The 20,134-nt window shown below is 34.7% G+C and overlaps 1 protein-coding gene across 4 annotated transcripts in view; it reads left to right on the forward strand.

The window, feature by feature from the left end:
* The window catches only part of grid2 (glutamate receptor, ionotropic, delta 2), a 537,682-nt gene that overhangs the window by 480,780 nt on the left and 36,768 nt on the right, over positions 1 to 20,134 (forward strand). For all 4 annotated transcript variants that reach the window (XR_003674813.1, XM_028457897.1, XM_028457899.1 and 1 more), the window contains exon 14: positions 4,429 to 4,595. Coding sequence is in view for 3 of the 4 variants with exons in the window: in XM_028457897.1 (XP_028313698.1) it covers positions 4,429 to 4,595 (167 nt within the window). In the remaining variant the exon portion in view is untranslated. The remainder of the gene's footprint in view (positions 1 to 4,428; positions 4,596 to 20,134) is intronic.

Below are 20,134 nucleotides of genomic sequence, written 5' to 3' on the forward strand. Positions count from 1 at the left end.
TAACGAGGCCAAATGCACTGATGAGGATTCACTGACGTTTGTCCCATTAGCTTTGTTTCTGTTGCTAAAGTATCAGAGCTTTTATGACGGCTTTTTATGTAATGACGAACACAGACACAATATTCTGTATTTTTCTGTTTACTATCAGAACATCTCGTCTGCTCGTGTTCAACAAAGTCAAACATTCGTGTTTATTTGGTTACCTGGAAACAAAGGAACAGTCTGCCCACAGCACATACACCATGGTATAAATGTCATATATTTCCCACGGATCCGACAATAAGAAGGTTTACCCTGTAGAACATCTCCAAACTGATGAACTCTTCTGCTCTAAAGTTGTGACGAGATCATTTCAACGACATCAGACCTTAGTTTAGTTATTTTTCCACATGTTTAAGTTAAACTAAATGTATTTAAAGTGTCACAGATCAAAGACGTGACAGATCAAAGTGCCCCACTTCGTTGTTCCTGTGTTTCATAAACTTCTCCTCCCTTAAAATGACTGTAAGAAGGATATTTGGATATATTTTGATTCACATTAGAATAAACCCTGACGTGTTTAGCAAAAAGAGGTTCATAAGACGACAGCTTCTTATGAACTTATTAAATAAAACGTTGTCAGAGGGTTCTCTAAGTCAAACCTTTTTTTAATTCATATAACTAAACTGTGCAAAGAAGTAGAAATAATGTATCTTTTCCAAATTAAATGAAAATTAATTGTAGCACAAAATTACAAATAAAATAGAAAAAATAAAACCGAACAGCGGGAGCCGTCAACATTAATAATCATTCTGCTATTTAGAAAACTTAAAATAACAAGAACTGAGGACTGCTGTGCCTCAGGAGCTGAATGTAAAAGAGCAATAGTTTGTGTCTGAACACATTTCATTGTTCAACATTCAGATTTTTTCTGCACTTCTCTCATATTTACACTGGAATGTAGTAAACCTATAACTTGTATTACTGTATGTGTACACTTTATTATGATGACTAATTTCTTAATAAATAATACTTTTGAACCTTTGAAGTTAGTATGGTTAATATTCTACATTTCCTGACGGTTTGTCTCTGAGTAAAAAAAAATGCAATTATTACACATTTCACCTTGATAATAACACTAATAATGAGACTGCTGTGCCTCAGCAGCTGAATGTAAAAGAGCAATAGTTTCACCTTAATAAATGTAACTGTTTCTCTGGAATAACCTGACTGTCAGTGTGTGTGTATATACAGTATATATAAATAAATATAGATATAAATATAGGAAGGAACACAATAAATAGGAAAAGTACCAAGAGATCAAAGAACAACTAGAGCAGATATGGAAGGTCGAATGTCACATGGTTTTGGTGGTAGTAGGAGAACACAGGGTCGTGACCCTAAACCTGTAGCAGATTCAGGAACATGTGATACATTATTTATCTGAAAACTAACCTGAGGAACCAATTCCAAATGACACAAAAAGAGCAAAGCAACAAAAAAAACCATCTGATGCATCCATCATTCACACATTCCTCATTCATAGTGAACAGGCCTGGATTAGAACCCATCATGTTGCCACAACATTTGTCCTTAGTAATCAATCACAGCAGAGTCAATATTAAACTGGGGCTGTGCATCCAGAGCAGCTGCTCTCATACATCACATCAAACATGAAACAAGTCCAGCTGCAGGCCACAAGTTTACACTTTTACACTTTTACACTTTTACACTTCAGAGCGTGGAGGAAACAAACTGATTGTATTCCAGCCTTTTTTTTTTGTTTTATTTTTTACACCCAAATGACCAATAATAAGTCATTTTTACTCCTGAAAGGAAACATTTGTTTATTCTAATTGAAAGGATATGATCGTCCTCTGCTACAGTGATTAAAGCAGGGACGTTATTATTCCTGACTGAACTCAGAGGCGTGTCCAATGGCTTTATGACATCACATTGAGATTTATTTATTAAAGCTGCTGGGATTCAAAAATGTTGAATGCAACAGAACTTAAAGATTAAAATATGATCAAGATATTTTAGTGTACTAATGTTGTAAATTTCCAGTAAACCAATAGTATTTTATAGAATTTAAAATTCCATCCCTGAAATTTGTGATTTTTGCTTTCCAAATTGTCTTATATTTTGGGAATGATGACCAGTATAATTCTGAACAATAATTATGGGATGATGGTGTATATTAATGTATTTTGAAGGATAAACACCTCCAAAAAAGTGAACATGTAGAACATGATAAATTTGTTCATAATAAATATTGTGTTTTAAAAAACAAATGATTTTCTGATGCAATGTTTTGATATTTTTTATGTTGCGTGAGGAAAAACCACTAAACAATGAACGATTATCAATCCTCATGTAAAGGAGTTTAAATATTCACGAGTGGTGAAATAACCCAAAGTTGGGGTTCAAAATAAAATTAAAAATTAAAATGAATTCAATTCAATTTCAATTAAACTTGTATTTATGTAGCACAAATTACAACAAAGTCTTCTCAAAGTGCTGAGAGTTACTCAATGAGTAACATTTATACTATAAATTAAATACTACATTTCCACATGTAGTTATGGACCAATGAAAACAGTAAATAAAAGTATTTTTTTATATTTCCAGAACCAATGCATATCTGTGACTAATCATTAGTGATGTGAACAGTCTATGTATGTCACACATTTTTCTACTTAATGTAAAGGTTAATTTATATGTAATATAACTTATCGTGTGTCATACTGTATGAGGTCACTACATACACTTCTTCCCATAATTTAAGTTAATGCAACATATTTTTGAGGAAAAGTTGCTGATCTTTGATAAATTATTTATTTCTGCAATGCAGCTGCAAAAATCCTTTTCATTTAAAGCTTTAAGATGAAAAATTAATCCACAGAAGGTTTATTTTTCTGTCTTTGTAAAAAAGAGTAAAAATAATCATCAGATTGTTTAGCAGTAAATTATTATACACACTTCCACACTATTCTGAACACACACACACACACACACGAACAAAGAGCAGCTGACAAACCTGATAGTTTCACAGATCTACGTCGACTAGAATGGCAGATGAAACCTTTCTGTTCTGTTGTCAGTTAATGATACTAAACTGTAGATCCTCTGAAATACAACTTCACTTTGATCAGAAAAGTTGTTCTAACTTAGGGGTTCATAACCTTGGGGTCAGGACCCCATTTGAGGTCGTGAGACACTGGGAGGGGGTCATCAGATGCCTTTATTTAATTTCTTTTTACAATTTGAACCCATTTTTGCTTATTTTTACAATTTTTCTGCAACTACACCAAACTTGCCATCATTTAAACGTATTTTTATAACTTTTTCTTGCCATATTTTTGCTCCATTTAATGCATTTTTGCTACATTTCTGACACTTTATCACATTTCAATGACTTTACTACACATTATTTTCACGTTCCAGACATGTTCAGCACTTATAAACCCTTTCCACAACTTTTACACCTAAAGTCACATATTGTCACCCACTATTGTCACTTTTAACCTCTTTTCAACATATTTGATGATTATTTTTGCCAATTTCACCACATTCACCATTTGTCTTGGCCATTATTTGCCAGTTTAAACTAATTGTTCCTTCTTTGTTCTGCCATTTTAAACCAATACTGACACTTGTGCCACTTTTTCGGTCCTTTTTTGTCCACTCTAATTTGCAACTTCTTACCAATTTTTGTGTTTTTAAAAATCCTATTTCACCACCATTTTTGGTCACTTTGAACCCATTTTATTTGTGATTAAAAACAGGATTTCCATCTTTAAGATGACTATAATAATAATAAACGTTCCTGGATAACAGTGGATATTATTCAGATGAATAAATAAATGTGGTTATCACAGATTCATAGAACAATAGACCATCATTTTACTGACTTTATGCTCTCCTCTTTTTTCCCGCGTTGAGAACCACTGCTCTAACCAATGAAAACATCCAAACAGAATGACAACATTCAATCCAAAGCTGCATTTTTGCCAACAGTTTATTCATAAACATGGAAAACATTTGCAAAAACCTTCCCACCTTCCCTCTAGAAAGCTACATGATTAGCATTAGCAACAACAAGCTTTCACAGTCAAAAGGAAATAAATGATCACTGAGCTGCTAGCTAGCGGCTACGCTCAGTGTTTATGATGAAAAATCATTTCAGACTCAACATTAGTTTTAAACTCTACAATCCATAATAAATTAGTCATTCCACATCTCCTCTGCCTAATGTAGCGCCGATGATTAAACTCGTAAATTATCTAAAAACTGGTCACATTTAAATCTCACAAAGGTTATTTGTTTGAAAATGTGTCACATGATGATATTTTTTAAAGTCATCCTTTGTTTGACCGAAGCTGAAGTGCTTCTTTGTTTCTGTCGTTTGTTAAATACTCACTAAATGTGTGTTGTTTCCACTCACAGGTGAAGTATGGGCGCTTTGGCTTCGTGTGGGACGCGGCGGTGCTGGAATACGTGGCTAATAACGATGAAGACTGTTCGTTCTACACCATCAGCAGCAGCGCACCGGACCGTGGCTACGGCATGGCCATGCAGCACGGGAGCCCCTACAGAGATATCTTCTCCCAGAGGTCAGAGTTTACAACCATGTTTTTACTTTATAAACACATATTTCATATATACGTGATGAAACAAAGGGCAGATATCCAAATATATTAGTATAACAGGTTCAGATTTGAAATGATCCTCCACTGTTTTTACAAATGTGGCCTAAAACTTTCTAAATGTCCTTATTAGTAGATCTATGTCTGACAAAACATTTTAACACGCTCTGGTGGCTGGAGTTAGCGAGTAAATCACGATAATATTGCTTCTTGTGTCAAATTATGACCAACTAATGAAGCTGATGAATTTAGTTTGAATCTTTCTACGTAGCATAACATGGCTGTGCTAGCTGCTACATGTTTAGCATTGAGGTGCTAGCTGCTACATGTTTAGCATTGAAGAATTAGCTGCTACATTTTTAGCATTGAGGTGCAAGCTGCTACATGTTTAGCATTGAGGCGCTAGCTACTACATGTTTAGCACTGAGGAGCTAGCTACTACATGTTTAGCACTGAGGTGCTAGCTACTACATGTTTAGCATTGAGGCGCTAGCTACTACATGTTTAGCACTGAGGAGCTAGCTACTACATGTTTAGCATTGAGGCGCTAGCTACTACATGTTTAGCACTGAGGAGCTAGCTACTACATGTTTAGCATTGAGGCGCTAGCTACTACATGTTTAGCACTGAGGAGCTAGCTACTACATGTTTAGCATTGAGGCGCTAGCTACTACATGTTTAGCACTGAGGTGCTAGCTACTACATGTTTAGCACTGAGGTGCTAGCTACTACATGTTTAGCACTGAGGTGCTAGCTACTACATGCGTTCATCTGTTTTATATGTACTGTATGTGGTTGTGTTTACTACGCGTCTTTGCTTTTAAAATTGACTCCTCAGTCTGAAATAATGAAGGATGACAATGTGATGAAACTATTAGTTCTATCAGTTTGTTCAAGAAGTTAATAAGCAGCTTTTTAAAAGAATTGATTCATGATCCAGCAGAACTTCTCCACGTCTGCTTCCATTTCCATCAGGTCACTTCCATAAAGTTTCTCCTCCAATGTTTTGTAGGTCAAACTCAAAGTAAATGGCGGATTAAATTACACAGAATATAACAGGAGCAGCTCCTCAACACGTGGTGTGTAATTCAGTGGCTCAGTAATGGGTCACCCTGAAGCTAAGCGAGCGTGACAAATTGACCTTACAAATAGGTCACACACACACTGGATGTATCCACACTTATTTATCTAGTCGCTGCAGCACAGGTAGCGCCGAGGCGTCCAAGTATCTCATTGACCTTAACGCGGCTTGTTGCTGAGCTTTATTCATCATCTGTCACTCCTGCACCAACAGGCTTTTCTAATTTATGAATTCAACACAAAAAGTCATTCGTTATCAGCAAACAAGTGGCTTCAGCCGTTCCTTCACTGCACTTTGTGTTGGTTTGGTTTTAAATAAAACCACGTCTGTAGATTAGTTTGAGTTTGATTCATTCTAACCTCACCTAATGTGAGGTCAGCTCTTATTGTGAAGGTCACATTAGAACAGCAACACACAGAACAGAGTGGATTGTACTGTCTATGTGAGCCAGGGTTGAGGTCAATTATGATTTTAATCATGCAATTGATAATTAATCTTGACATAATTGTTATTGGGAAAAAATAATAGGTAATTGACTTTGTAATTGTAATGGAAATTCTTTAAAAACTGTTATTTACAATTTAATTAAACGCAAACCGGTGTTACAGTTCTATGTTCTACACATACGTCATTAATGTACATTAAAAGATGTTTCATATTTCATGTCAGTTCTCTTAAAAAGTAATTTTAACATTTAAAAAATAAATGTAAATCGAGTGCTATACTGGCTCAGTCGCCCACACCAAAAATATTAAGACCAATATCGTCATTGATTAGGAAGCTTAACAATGTAACCAAGAGATGAGAAACTAATTAGATGATATTTATTACTGTATTTTACAGCTGACATGGGTCCAACTGACCTGTTAGCATTAGAGATGCTAACAGAAAGCTAACACAAGAGGAATTCTACATTTATTAAGGTTTATTTATTAAAGGCTCGATAATATTGATCATTTGTAATTGAACTTTAGTAATAGAGAATGCTAGCTAATGCTAATGTTAATGCTAGGCTAATGTTAATGTTATCTAATTCTAAAGCTAATGCTAATGCAGTGTTCGACGACTGGCCAGCACCAACATTCTCACTTGTATTTTCTTCAGGAAATGCAAATATTGTAATTATAATTGTAATTTAAATTGTAATTGGTAAATTACAAGCCGGTGACTGTAATATAATCATACTTGAGTTGTAATTGAACATGGATATTTAAAGATGTAATTGTAATTGAAAAATGCAATCCCAACACACACACACAGAGAGAGAGAGAGAGACACACACACACACACACACACACACACACACACACACACACACACACACATCGATCGATCCTCCTCAAAGACACAAATCTTATATGATAAAACGAGATTTTTTGACGTGATCTAATACTGTCGTTCAAGCAACACCAGAACTCTGGATTTTCTGACTTCCTACTTGAAAAAGTGTCTTTGAACACAACCTGAAGTCGGGGCTCCAAGTTGATAAATGCTTGGAAACCAATCTCGTATTATATATCAGTCAGCCATGTTGGAGATATTTCCACCTGCTGCTGCTGAACTCGGAATTTTCAACTGGGAAATGACGAGATCCGAGTTGCTTTGAACGCAGCGTTCCGTGTTTGTCAGTCAGCTGCTTCCTGATTGGCTTGATTCTGTTCCACGTCACAAATCACGGGGTCATGAATTGCGTCGTCTTTCCTCTCACACACCAGGAATTTAGGTCGTAAATATTGAATAAGTTTAATATTTAAGCAGATTATCAGAACAAATTCAATCTGAACAAACCTGAGAACACAGGATCATCTGATAAGATCATCTTATTAGGACAGAAGATAATCTAGAGTTTACCATCCTTGGTTGTGGAGGAGAAAAATTAGGACAAAAACAGGCTGATTATCTTTATGTGCATACACAGGTTTATTGATTTATGTATTTCTTTTAACAATATGTTGTTGTGTAGAGACTCAGATTATTATCACAGTCTGTAAGATGAGAGTAAAACAACGGTAACAATAGAAGGTGTTGTAGTTTGTGTGTCTAACTTGATGATAAACCTGTGTGTTAGTTTTTATTATTCTCCAGTGGGAGAAAAAGGCCAAACTTCTTATTTCTGAAGTTGATCTATTTGATCCGTGACATTATTTGCCTTCAATGGATTCAATGAAAGTAAACAAGACATTTTTCTCTTAATTTGTCCACGGCTTTTGTCGCACACACGAGGAGAAGGTTTCCTTTGTTTTGGTCTCTAGAGTTCCTGCAGTAAATGTGAGATAAATTAGAGGTTGTTTTTCTCTGCTCTTTTTATCCTGAGAGTCTGAATTACACCGTTTAATGAAGCAAAAAGCAGAGAAAAAGACTTTATTTTCTCTTCTGCTCAAATAAAAACAACCTCCTGGTGCTTCTTTCTGTTGAATTTGGATTTGTTAAAAATGAAGATAATATTTTAAAGGCTCTGAGAGAAGTCCAGAATGTTCTATGTGTTCAATATTTATTAATATGTATTTATACAGTCATTTTATTGAACACAACCAACATGAACTACATTTATCAAATTGAATAAATAAATGAATAAAAGGCAAAAACAGACAAAACAAGCCACAATGATTTTTAAACAATAAAAACATTTCCTAACCTAAAACTGATTCAAATTCATAATAAATGAAATAAAAACTAAGCATCCAATACATTGTAAAAATTACTAAATTATAATGAATAAGAAAAATTTGCATTCCAGTAAGGCAGCAGTTAATGATTATTTTAGTAATTGATAAATCTATTAATTTTTCATCGATTCATTGATTAATCATGAAAAATCCCACATTTTGCAGTTTTTATGCTTCTTTTCCTTTTTCCACAAAAAAATAGAAGAATCAAAAGGAATAAACTCACGTGACTTTTTAACAATAATAATATACAGTGTTTCACTAAAAACCTTACTTTCTTTCCCAAAGTTCAACAATAAATATTACTTTAGTATATTTTAGTATTTAACTTAAAAAAAAAAAAGACAAAACCAATTACATTTTACAACAAATATAACTTCATTAAATATGAAGCAAAATATAGGAAAACAGGACATGAGTTATTTCTGTGTTTATTAAAATTTCTGCAGTTTGCTTCTGTTTTTCTGTTTAAATTCTTATTAATATTCATATAAGATGTGAATTTTGAAATGTTTAAGAAAGTACAAGAGATTCTGTTTCTTTTGTATGGAATTAAACTGAAAAATGTCTGGTTTTAAACCTCTATTCACAATTATATCTGCCTTAACAAGGAATACAATAAAATAATAAACCTGACTACTCTTTGATAAGTCCGCTGTTAAATAGATCCTCCAGTTTTTAGTTGTTTTTTTTTTTTTGCTTTTATCACCAGACGCTCATTTTAAACACATTTTAACCTTGTTTTTTCATCCATGTCACTTTTTCTACTCTCACCTATAACTGAGGAACATTCCTGATGGTTTAAATCATTTCCATTCCCAGTAGGCACAGGCAGGAGCAGTCGCGTGCACTAATGGAGTCTTTCCAACACACTGAGGTGAAATGTTGTGGAACTCCAGAACAAGGCTGAGTCTTATTGAGTGAAACAAACGACCAAATACAACGTACGAGGTGTGATTTAGTATAAACTATAACTGTATACTTTACTGTCCAAAAAATCCCATCTCACAAAGGCAAACTCAAAAAGGTGTAACACATAGACTACAGTGTGAGGAATGGCTGGAGCCAGTGGGAGGAGTTACATAACCAGGAAGCATCTGTTAATCCTGTCTAACCGTCCTCAGAGTAAAGGTGGAATATCGTCTCTGCTCAAACATCTGCAGACATTAGATTTAAAACGGAATTTAGAACTTTATCATCAAAATGTACTTTTGTCTTTTTTAGGAAAATCCCCCAGTTTAGGTGTATGAATCTGATTTCTGTAAATTATGACACAAACATCCTTAAATAAGACCATAAAGCATGGGGTACACACACATCAGGCTGTTTTTGTCCAGATTTTCCTCCTTCCTGACCAAAGATAATGACCTCCAGATTATTTTATGTCCAATAAACCAGTGATTTTCAGCCCACGACCCCCAAAATAAAGGTCCCAGAGAGTGGGGACCCCCACTGTAGCTGAAGGTGGTTGAACACAGACATGAACATTGAAGAACAGTCAGTCAGTTACATTCTATGAATCTGTGATAACCACATTTATTTATTCATCTGAATAATATCCACTGTTATCCAGGAACGTTTATTATTATTATTATTATTATAGTCATCTTAAATATGGAAATCCTGCTTTTAATCACTAATAAAATGGTTCAAAGTGACCAAAAATAGTGGAAAAGGTGATGAAATGAGATTTTAAAAACCATAGAAATTGGTTAAAAGTTACAAATTAGAGTGGACAAAAACAGACAGAAAAAGTGGTAAAAAAGGTTCAAAGTGTCAATATTGGCTTAAAAGTGGCAGAAAAAAAAGGAAAGGTTAGTTTAAACTGGAAAATAATGGACATGATTAATGGTGAATGTGGATAAAAAGGCAAAAATTTTAATGGAATATGGTGAAAAGAGGTTATAAGTGATGAAAATGTCTTAAAAGTAGCAAAAATACATGAAAAGGAGCAAAAATATGGCAAGTTTTGAGGAGTTGCAGAAAAAAGGGTAAATTAAGCAAAACGTTCCTCAAATGTGGTGCTGACCCCAAGGTTGAGAACCACTGCCCTGAAGAAGCCACATTACAGAACTCACTCACACGTGCTGTCCCTTCAAGGAGAAAAAGAATAAAGTGACACATATTGATCAGCTGCTTATTAATAAATGTGCCTTTGCGGCTTTTTGCGTCACAAATCTAACCCAGAATTGTCTTTCTGGTCAGACTGAGTTAAAAATGTCAAGATTTATATTGTATATTGTCATTTTGAGAAAAAATATTGAGATATGAGTTTTGGTCCATATCGCCCAGCCCTAGTTCAATGATAATAAATGCAAATATTTGTTTAACTTTATTCTGTCCTTGCATCCTCCGTACCAAATGGTCCACAGACCGGTGTTTGGGGACCCCTGGTTTACAGTCTAACACATTTTATCTTCATATGTGATAATGTGTTGCCATAATTTCCATTTCTAGGGACATAGAAACACATTTCCATCATCTATCTTTGTGCAGAACTCCCCCATACGTTATTTTTAAAAGCTAAACATTTGCATTTCACACGAGCCGAGGATGTCGCCTCCCACACATGGTTTCATTAGAAATGTACGACATTGGTGAATAAATAAACACTCGTTTTAGCTTTTATCACATCGGCCATTGGTGAAAATATCAACGTTTATAATGCCGTGTTCACGGAGAAATGTGTATGTTCACACAGACTTTGCGTACAGGGCGTACAGGAGAGAGGGGGAAATGAACAAATGAAAAAGTTCAAAATAATGGGGTTTTATAATGTTTATTTTACAAATGATAGTCATACTAAATATTAGCAGCAACTCACAAAACGACAACAAAAAAGACAAAATAAGAGAAAAAATATACTCAATAATAAAAAGAACAGACAAACAACAATAAAATACATAAAACAACAACAAAGACACACTGAATGAGAGAAAAATACACAAAAATAACAGAGAAAAACATAGAAAACGACACCAAAAACACACAAAATGAGATTAAAATACACAAGATCACGACAAAATACACAAAAAAAACAGAGAAAAACATACAAAATGATAACAAAAACATACAATATTACAAAAAAAAAACACATTAAATGTTTAAAGTAATTATTTTGATTGGAACATGAACTAAAAATCCAAAGGTTAGTCTTGGTCCCAGATCAGGAGGAAAATGACCATAAATGATACAAACTATAGAAATAAATCTATTCAGGAGGCACTAAATACTGTTTCATTCACTTACTGTATTTAAAATGTGTGTTATCACTCATTCGTTCCATCATTATGATCTAATGTTGTATTCTTACACAACAAAAGTTAGAGAACCACTGAAATAATAAACGGTGTTCAGTAAACAATCGTAGTCGGAGAATCTGGAGGTCCCTCGAGGTGGAATAACAGATGAAATTAATTTGTTGGGTTTGACACTCGGGGAGATGAAGTGAGGCATTATGGGTAGAGAAATTATCCACTGCTACTGCTTTATCTTTTTCAAAACACTTGTTTAACTTCTGTTTCTGTCTTTGAGTTCTGAGCATGTGTGTGCGTGTGCGTGTGTGTGTGTGTGCGTGTGTGCGTGTGCGTGCGCGCGTGTGTGTGTGTGTGATGGATGCAGACAGCCCTGCAGATTTAGCAGAGTCATAAAACAGTGTGTGTTAAAGCCTTGACTGATAATTCAAACTGACAAACACTGACAAGCTCTGAAGAAGCACGATGTGGAAAAGTGAAATAAATCCTTTTAGCCATGGTGGGGTGAGGCGTGTTATATTATTTCTGTCTTAGGTCGACTGTAAGTGTTATTGACATGGAATTAGGCAGAGAAATGAATCCATGACAAATCAACATATTGACGTTTGTATCGAGTTTTGATAAAAGACTCATACGTCCGTAAACGTCTGATTTTAATCGTAAGGAATGAGTGAAAACAAATTGAGAAATTAATTTGGTTCAGGGTTGCAATTGTGTAATGGATAATTATTTACAATTATGTCATAATTATAATTGTACTTGGCATAGAAATTCTATAACAATTGTCAATTACAATTCAATTAAACATAAAACTGTCTTATACATACGTAGTTGGTCATTATTAAAATGTGTTTCATATCAACTTTTCTCATTACTATTTATTAAAAAAATGATTGTAAATCTATGGGTATACGGCTCAGACGCCCACACAAACCATTATTAATACCTATATTTTTATTGATTAACAAGGTAACCAAGAGATAGGAAACTAATTAGAGGATAGATAATATTTATTATTGTATTTTACAGCTGATTTAAGACATATATCAAAGTGACTCGTTAGCATTAGAGATGCTAACAGAAAGCTAACACATAAGGAAGCTTATGTTTTATTAGGGTTATTTATTAAAGGCTCAGTAATTGTGATTAACCCTCTGAGGACTGCAATAGTAACGGTCCACCAGAACCTAAATGTGTATTTTTGCTCATTCTGATGCTTTATTGGAATATATAATAATACATTATAACTCCAGAATCTTTACAACCCTATACATATAAATAAACCATTTAAAAACACAAAACTTATTGATCTAAAATATTTCTAAATGTAGAAAATTAAACATGACAATTCTGAACATTCCAGTTGACCTGTTTTACTTTTTCATAGTGAATTTTTCTCTAACAAAAACAATGAGCGTTCTACCTGCTCTAGTTTCTGTTTTACACCCATTTAAATGCACACAGAGGGGTGGGGCTTAACCGCCCGCAAGAGGTTCGTCCTCTAAGGGTTAATTGTAAGGGAATTTATGTAAATGAGTACGTAATTGTAATTGACTTTCAGTCAGAAAATTATATATGTAGTTATAATTGTAATTGGGAAAGAAGCTGGTCAACGTAATGTAAGCGTAAATTGAAGTTGAACATGGGTAATTGAAGATGTAATTTATTATTATAATAATAATAATAATAATAATAATAATAATAATGACAATAATAATAATAATAATAATAATAATAATAATAATAATAATAATAATAATAATAATAATAATAATGCATCAATTTTATGTAGCGCTTTATCATAGACACTCAAAGTCGCTTTACAGAATTAAGGGATTATTCTTTCACTCCACACTTAGTGGTGGTAAACTACTATTGTAGCCACAGTTGCCCTGGGGCAGACTGATGTAATTAAAAAATGTAATTGACTCCAACCTTGGTTGCCATACAGTGTTTTTTTGGGCGAGGGGGTAGCTATTGCTAGATTAATCTTATTAATAATAGAAAATTAATAATAGATTAGTGTTAATGCTATTGCCAGGTTAATGCTAACGCTAGGCTAATGCTAATGCTGAGGGCCAGCACCTACTTCCTCACTTACATTTTCTTCAGGAAATGCAAATATTCACGTCATTTTTCCATTACTGTATATGCTAATCTCAAGACTGTCTATATATTTAATTCTATTTTTTTTATTTTGCCCCCAGGCAACAATCTCACACTCTGCTATGTTGGCTGCATGCAGTACAACGGGGTAAAATCCCAGCCGTCAATTGACCAAAAACTCCATGATTGGTAAACCGCGAGTGTTGTGCTTTTTCTAAATAAATAAATGTGTGTGCCGTTTTATCACCTGGCTGCAGGCCTACGTTCATCTGTGGCTCCAGTACATCTAAAATAGATCCTGGGCATGTTGTATTCCCACGTTGAGGGGTCCACGGACCGCTGCCTGCACAGCAGAGAGAAATCACAGCTCCAAACACAGATAAATCACACCTCAGAGGCCACGGGTTCACGACAGCATCACCACAGGAGAACATCCCTCTGTCCTAATGACATTAGCCTGTTACACTGAGGCGTGCAATTTCATCACAGGGCGAGTATGAAAGTGTGGATTAGACGTGTCTGAGGAGTAGAGTATGTGTTAGGAACAAAGAAGAACACACTGGGTTTACATGCAAAGGGAACGTACAAATAAAGACATATTTCTGTTGTTTTAAAAGAAAAAGACCTCAGGAGGTTTTTTGCAATATTGCATTTTTGTCATTTCTCAGGCATTCTTTATTTAATAGAGTTAACTCTAAATGTTTTCCCTGCTCTTTGCTGCCGTTCATCCAATCAATCCATGTGTGTGTTTGTTTTCTTTATTTTCTCTGCAGATAAAAAAAAGCCTAAAGCTACACTGAGGTCTTCATTAGAAATGAAAATAAATGGACAAACTCTGAATATCACAAGAAACACAGAAGCCCTAATGCCTCAATCAGCAGTGCAATAGATCAGGGGTTTCAACGTTGGGGTGTTAAGACAGTAGGAGGGGGTCACCAGATGCCTTCCAGAAACTAAGAATGGTTATTTGAACAATTTGAGCCATTTTTGCTCATTTTTACCCTTTTTCTGCAACTACACCAAACTCACCATATTTTAACCTATTTTCATCACTTTTTCTTGCCATATTTTTGCTCCTTTTAATGTATTTTTGCTACATTACTCCCATTTCTGACACCTGTTCATCAAATTTCAATGCCTTTTCTGCAATTTTTTTCCCACTTTCAAGCAGTGACGGAGCCAGAATGTACAGTAGCTATTGGGTGAGTCTGGAAAATCAGGATGAGCCTGATTCTTTTTAAAGCTGATATGAGACGTATGTTAACGATATATGATAGGCTATAATAAAATCTGCCCGGCCACTGTAAATTATCCTACGGTACGAATAACATACCTTTGAGTGTATATACAGTAGACACCGCTACTGGACCTCTGTTCTGTTAAATGTCACTGTTTAAACCCAGGGGGAAAAACAGAGGGAGAGAACGACTTTATTTACTATTTGTTGAAGCTTTATTGTCTCAGAGGAAGAAACACAAAAACACTCATATCCTTCTCTACGTTGCATCTATTTCCTTTAAAACACATTTTCAATTGAACTTCTTTTCAAATTCAAACACATTTACAATTGACATTTTGTCTATAAATCCAGCTCAAATATATTCAAAACATGTATATACATATACAAATATTAGCTTAGTTTACTCAGCAAAACAAAATTATTAAATAATAAATCAACACTCTCTTATTATAGCTTTTAACATTATATTCTTTACATTAAATGAACAAAAAATGCATATTGGGCTTTCAACTCTCTACTAAAGTCACATCAGGAAGTCTTAGGAATAAACTAGAGCAATATACATAAAGTACATACACCTAATATAGAGATTTTCTCTAAAATAAACATTCAGCGCCGCTCTGTTCTACTGTTGCTGTTTATTAAACCTCTACAAAACGGTCCAAAAGCTACACAAACATTATGTACATCTTCTTTTATAAGTAAGACAAAGCTTAAGGTTTTCATTTATGGTGATTTATACTCAGAGGAAGAAACACAGCAGGAAACAGGAAGTGCATCTACTACGGGACTAAACAACCATAGACATACAGTATAGATAAAGACTCTATAGATGTCTCATCTACACTGGCGGCCATCTTGTCCTGGTCAGCTCGCTCACCCATAATATTGTGTCGTAGTGGTGCATGTAGTTTTAATTAACAATAACTTGCTCAATTTTCAGATAATTATATTACACTTCCGGTCAATAGTTATGGATGACATACTTAATGTATTTCTCAATAGAACGTCATATAGGTGCAATGAACACACACACACACACACACACACACACACAAGTTAATAATATGTCAAATCAATACATGAGCTACTAAAACGGCAACAGGAATATATGTGTACTTTTATTATAGGAATATTACTAAAAAGATAAAATAATTTTAATTATTACGTGTTTAGTTTAAACAAGTAATAATTAAAAATGTTGTATCAGTAATATTTTATAAATGTGACATTTATTTGCAATAAAAAATACGTACAAGATTTCCCTTCACAAATACACATCAATAAATAGTGCATGTGTAAATCAGAACTAGACTCTACTGTGGAGGTAAACACATGGAGGACAGAGATAAGACAGTGGAATCAATAAATAATATTTATTACATAAGGATACTTTAATAATATTACATTAAAATAGTTGTAAAAATGTGTCCAAAAGAAACATTCAGTGATTGATTAAACAAACAAAGCTTTGTGTCAACAACAATCTATCAATTCAGCCCTGCTGTTCCTTTGTAACAGAACCTGTACTGTAAATACTTCTAATGATTATCCTAAATATTGTTATTGTATTTTAATATGTTACATGTGAAAGGTGGTTCCAACAAAACGCTGATTAGAGCATCCGTAGCTTCACTCAGGAATGTGCTAAAGGAAACATAACGTAAGATGTTTTTTTAACAAACTTTTATAACAAGTTACGTCTCAGCCTTAAACAACTATGCTGCATGATTACATCGTTTTTTGAAGAAAAAATCTGAAATTTTAACATTTGAAAACATCCATAATTGTAGCCACATTAATAACGTTCATAAGGAAACAAACCGTATGTAAATCTGTCAAGATTTGAGTGAGATAAAAGTATTTACGTTCTGCAGATCACTCACCTTCCCTCTGGTTACACCGTCAGAGAGCTGCCTGGGGCAAGATGGCCGCCGGTGATGCCATAGCAGAATCTGCCGTAAGGCATCAAGCCTTTATTTATGATATCTATGTAAACAACTACAGTGCTAAAGGTTCACTTACGTTTGCACTCCTTTACTTTCCAGATTTTACATAGAAATGTGTCCAATAAATTTAGAACAAAGCTCTTAATTCACAGAATATATATATTTTTTAAGAATCTGACTGGGTCGGTAATCTGTTAATCTGGGAGGGCCTGTGCCCATCCAGGCCCACCCATAGCTCCGCCCCTGCTTTCCAGACATGTTCAGCACTTATAAACCCTTTCCACCACTTTTCCACCTATTGTCACACATGTTGACTCATTATTGTCATTTTTAACCTTTTTACCATATTTCATGCCTATTTTTTTTTTGCCAATTTAACCACATTCAGGACTTGTCCAAAGCATGAATATATTTTAGTTAAATTTAAGTTTGTATTTTGTGAACAATGCAGTCATATTCTTTATTCATGTTTCAGATTATGCTAGCACTCAGTGATAATATACACTATTTAGTTCAGTTGTTTAAAATCATTTATTGTTTTCATTGATTCAGTCATTTACCAAAAAAAAATTGAAATTGTAAAATGTGGCTTTTCGTGTCAGATATTAATTAATTAATTACAAAATCTCTAATTAAAAAAATCAATGAAAATGTTAAGCACTTATAAACCCTTTCTATCACTTTTCCACCTAATGTCACATATGTTGACCCATTATTTAAACTTTTAACCTCTTTTCATCATATTTAGTACTTATTTTTTGCCAATTAACCACATTCACCATTTGTCATGCCTATTATTTATCAGTTTACAATATCTGTTCCAATATTGACACTTTGAAGACTTTTTACCTCTTTTTTTGTGTTTTTGTCCACTTTAATTTGCAACTTTTAACCAATTTTTGTGGTTTTTAAAATCCCATTTTACCACCTATTCCACCATTATTTGTGATTAAAACAAGGATTTTCATATTGAAGATGACTATATACTATGACCCAAATTATAATAAACTTCCTGCCACTTCTCCATCAAATTTCAAAGCCTTTTCTTTCACGTTAATTCAACTTTCAAGATATTCTTGGCACTTATAAACCCTTTTTCCCACTTTTCCCACTTAATGTTGCACATGTTAACCCATTATTTTCACTTTTAACCTCTTTTCACCGCATTTTGTTTTTTGAACCACATTCACAATTTTAACACATTTATTTTGCTACTTTAAGCTTATAGATGGCCCTGTTTCCACGACTGTTCTTCAATGTTCATGTCTGTGTTCAACCACCTTCAGTTACAGTTCAGAACCACTGCTGTACATAATCAACTTGTCAGTATTTGTTTGAACTCTTGACGGATCGACTTGTGGAAGTTTGGCGATTGCAAACCTTGAAGTGAAATTTAATGAAACGTGTAATTGAGGGTGAAGTGCAGCAGAGGTGGACACATGTAAACGGCTTTAAAAGCTGCCTCTGCCGTGCAGTTCTTCCATTTTAGTTCCAGCTCTGAGGTTGTAAACAGAGAGAGTGGAAGAAGAATAGTGGAGGTAAAGTAGCACATCCTGAGCTGTAAAGCCAGTGTTACTGCTGTCCACAGCGTCGTGAAGGAACCCCACTGAGAGTGTCAATAAAACACGTCTGCTGTCAGACAAATCTCCAAAGGTTTTTCCTCTTCTGCACATTACAGCTTTACTTTGTCTAAGAATCCTCACGTGAGACAAAAAGATGAGATTTCTATGCAGATTTTTTAGAGTTAGATTTATAAGGTTCATCTAAGAGTCAACACTGAAACACAATGCATCATGGGACAGTTGAGTATGACTAGTGTGCCCACCGTGCACACTTAAAAAATGTCCCCATATATTTTACATCCATACTATCTAATACATCATACTATCTAATATGAACGCACTACATACTCATTTACACGTTACACTTAGTATGAGTGTTAGTATGAGTAGTACGTTAGCATGAGTAGTGCGTTAGCATGAGTAGTGCGTTAGCATGAGTAGTATGTTATGATGAGTACTTTAGCATGAGTAGTACATTAGCATGAGTAGTACGTTAGCATGAGTAGTACGTTAGTATGAGTAGTACGTTAGTATGAGTAGTACGTTAGGATGAGTAGTACGTTAGGATGAGTAGTACGTTAGGATGAGTACGTTAGCATGAGTAGTACGTTAGCATGAGTAGCACGTTAGCATGAGTAGCACGTTAGCATGAGTAGCACGTAAGCATGAGTAGTACGTAAGCATGAGTAGTACGTAATTATGAGTAGTACGTTAGTATGAGTAGTACGTTAGGATCAGTACGTTTGGATGAGTAGTACGTTAGGATGAGTACGTTAGCATGAGTAGTACGTTAGCATGAGTAGTACGTAATTATGAGTAGTACGTAAGTATGAGTAGCACGTTAGTATGAGTAGTACGTTAGTATGAGTAGTACGTTAGGATCAGTACGTTAGGATGAGTAGTACGTTAGGATGAGTAGTACGTTAGCATGAGTACGTTAGCATGAGTAGTACGTTAGGATGAGTAGTACGTTAGGATGAGTACGTTAGCATGAGTAGTACGTTCGTATGAGTAGCACGTTAGCATGAGTAGCACGTTAGCATGAGTAGTACGTTAGCATGAGTAGCACGTAAGCATGAGTAGTACGTAATTATGAGTAGTACGTAAGTATGAGTAGTACGTTAGTATGAGTAGTACGTTAGCATGAGTAGTGCGTTAGCATGAGTAGTGCGTTAGCATGAGTAGTGCGTTAGCATGAGTAGTACGTTAGCATGAGTAGCACGTTAGCATGAGTAGTACGTTAGGATGAGTAGATAGATAGATAGATAGTATCTATCTATCTACTATACTTTATTCATCTCCAAGAGAAATTCGTAATTACGTAATTATGAGTAGTACGTTAGCATGAGTAGTGCGTTAGCATGAGTAGTGCGTTAGCATGAGTAGTACGTTAGCATGAGTAGTACGTTAGCATGAGTAGTACGTTAGCATGAGTAGTACGTTAGGATGAGTACGTTAGCATGAGTAGTACGTTCGTATGAGTAGCACGTTAGCATGAGTAGCACGTTAGCATGAGTAGTACGTTAGCATGAGTAGCACGTAAGCATGAGTAGTACGTAATTATGAGTAGTACGTAAGTATGAGTAGTACGTTAGTATGAGTAGTACGTTAGCATGAGTAGTGCGTTAGCATGAGTAGTGCGTTAGCA

Source organism: Gouania willdenowi, chromosome 9, assembly GCF_900634775.1.
Source record: "Gouania willdenowi chromosome 9, fGouWil2.1, whole genome shotgun sequence".
Taxonomy (NCBI): domain Eukaryota; kingdom Metazoa; phylum Chordata; class Actinopteri; order Blenniiformes; family Gobiesocidae; genus Gouania; species Gouania willdenowi.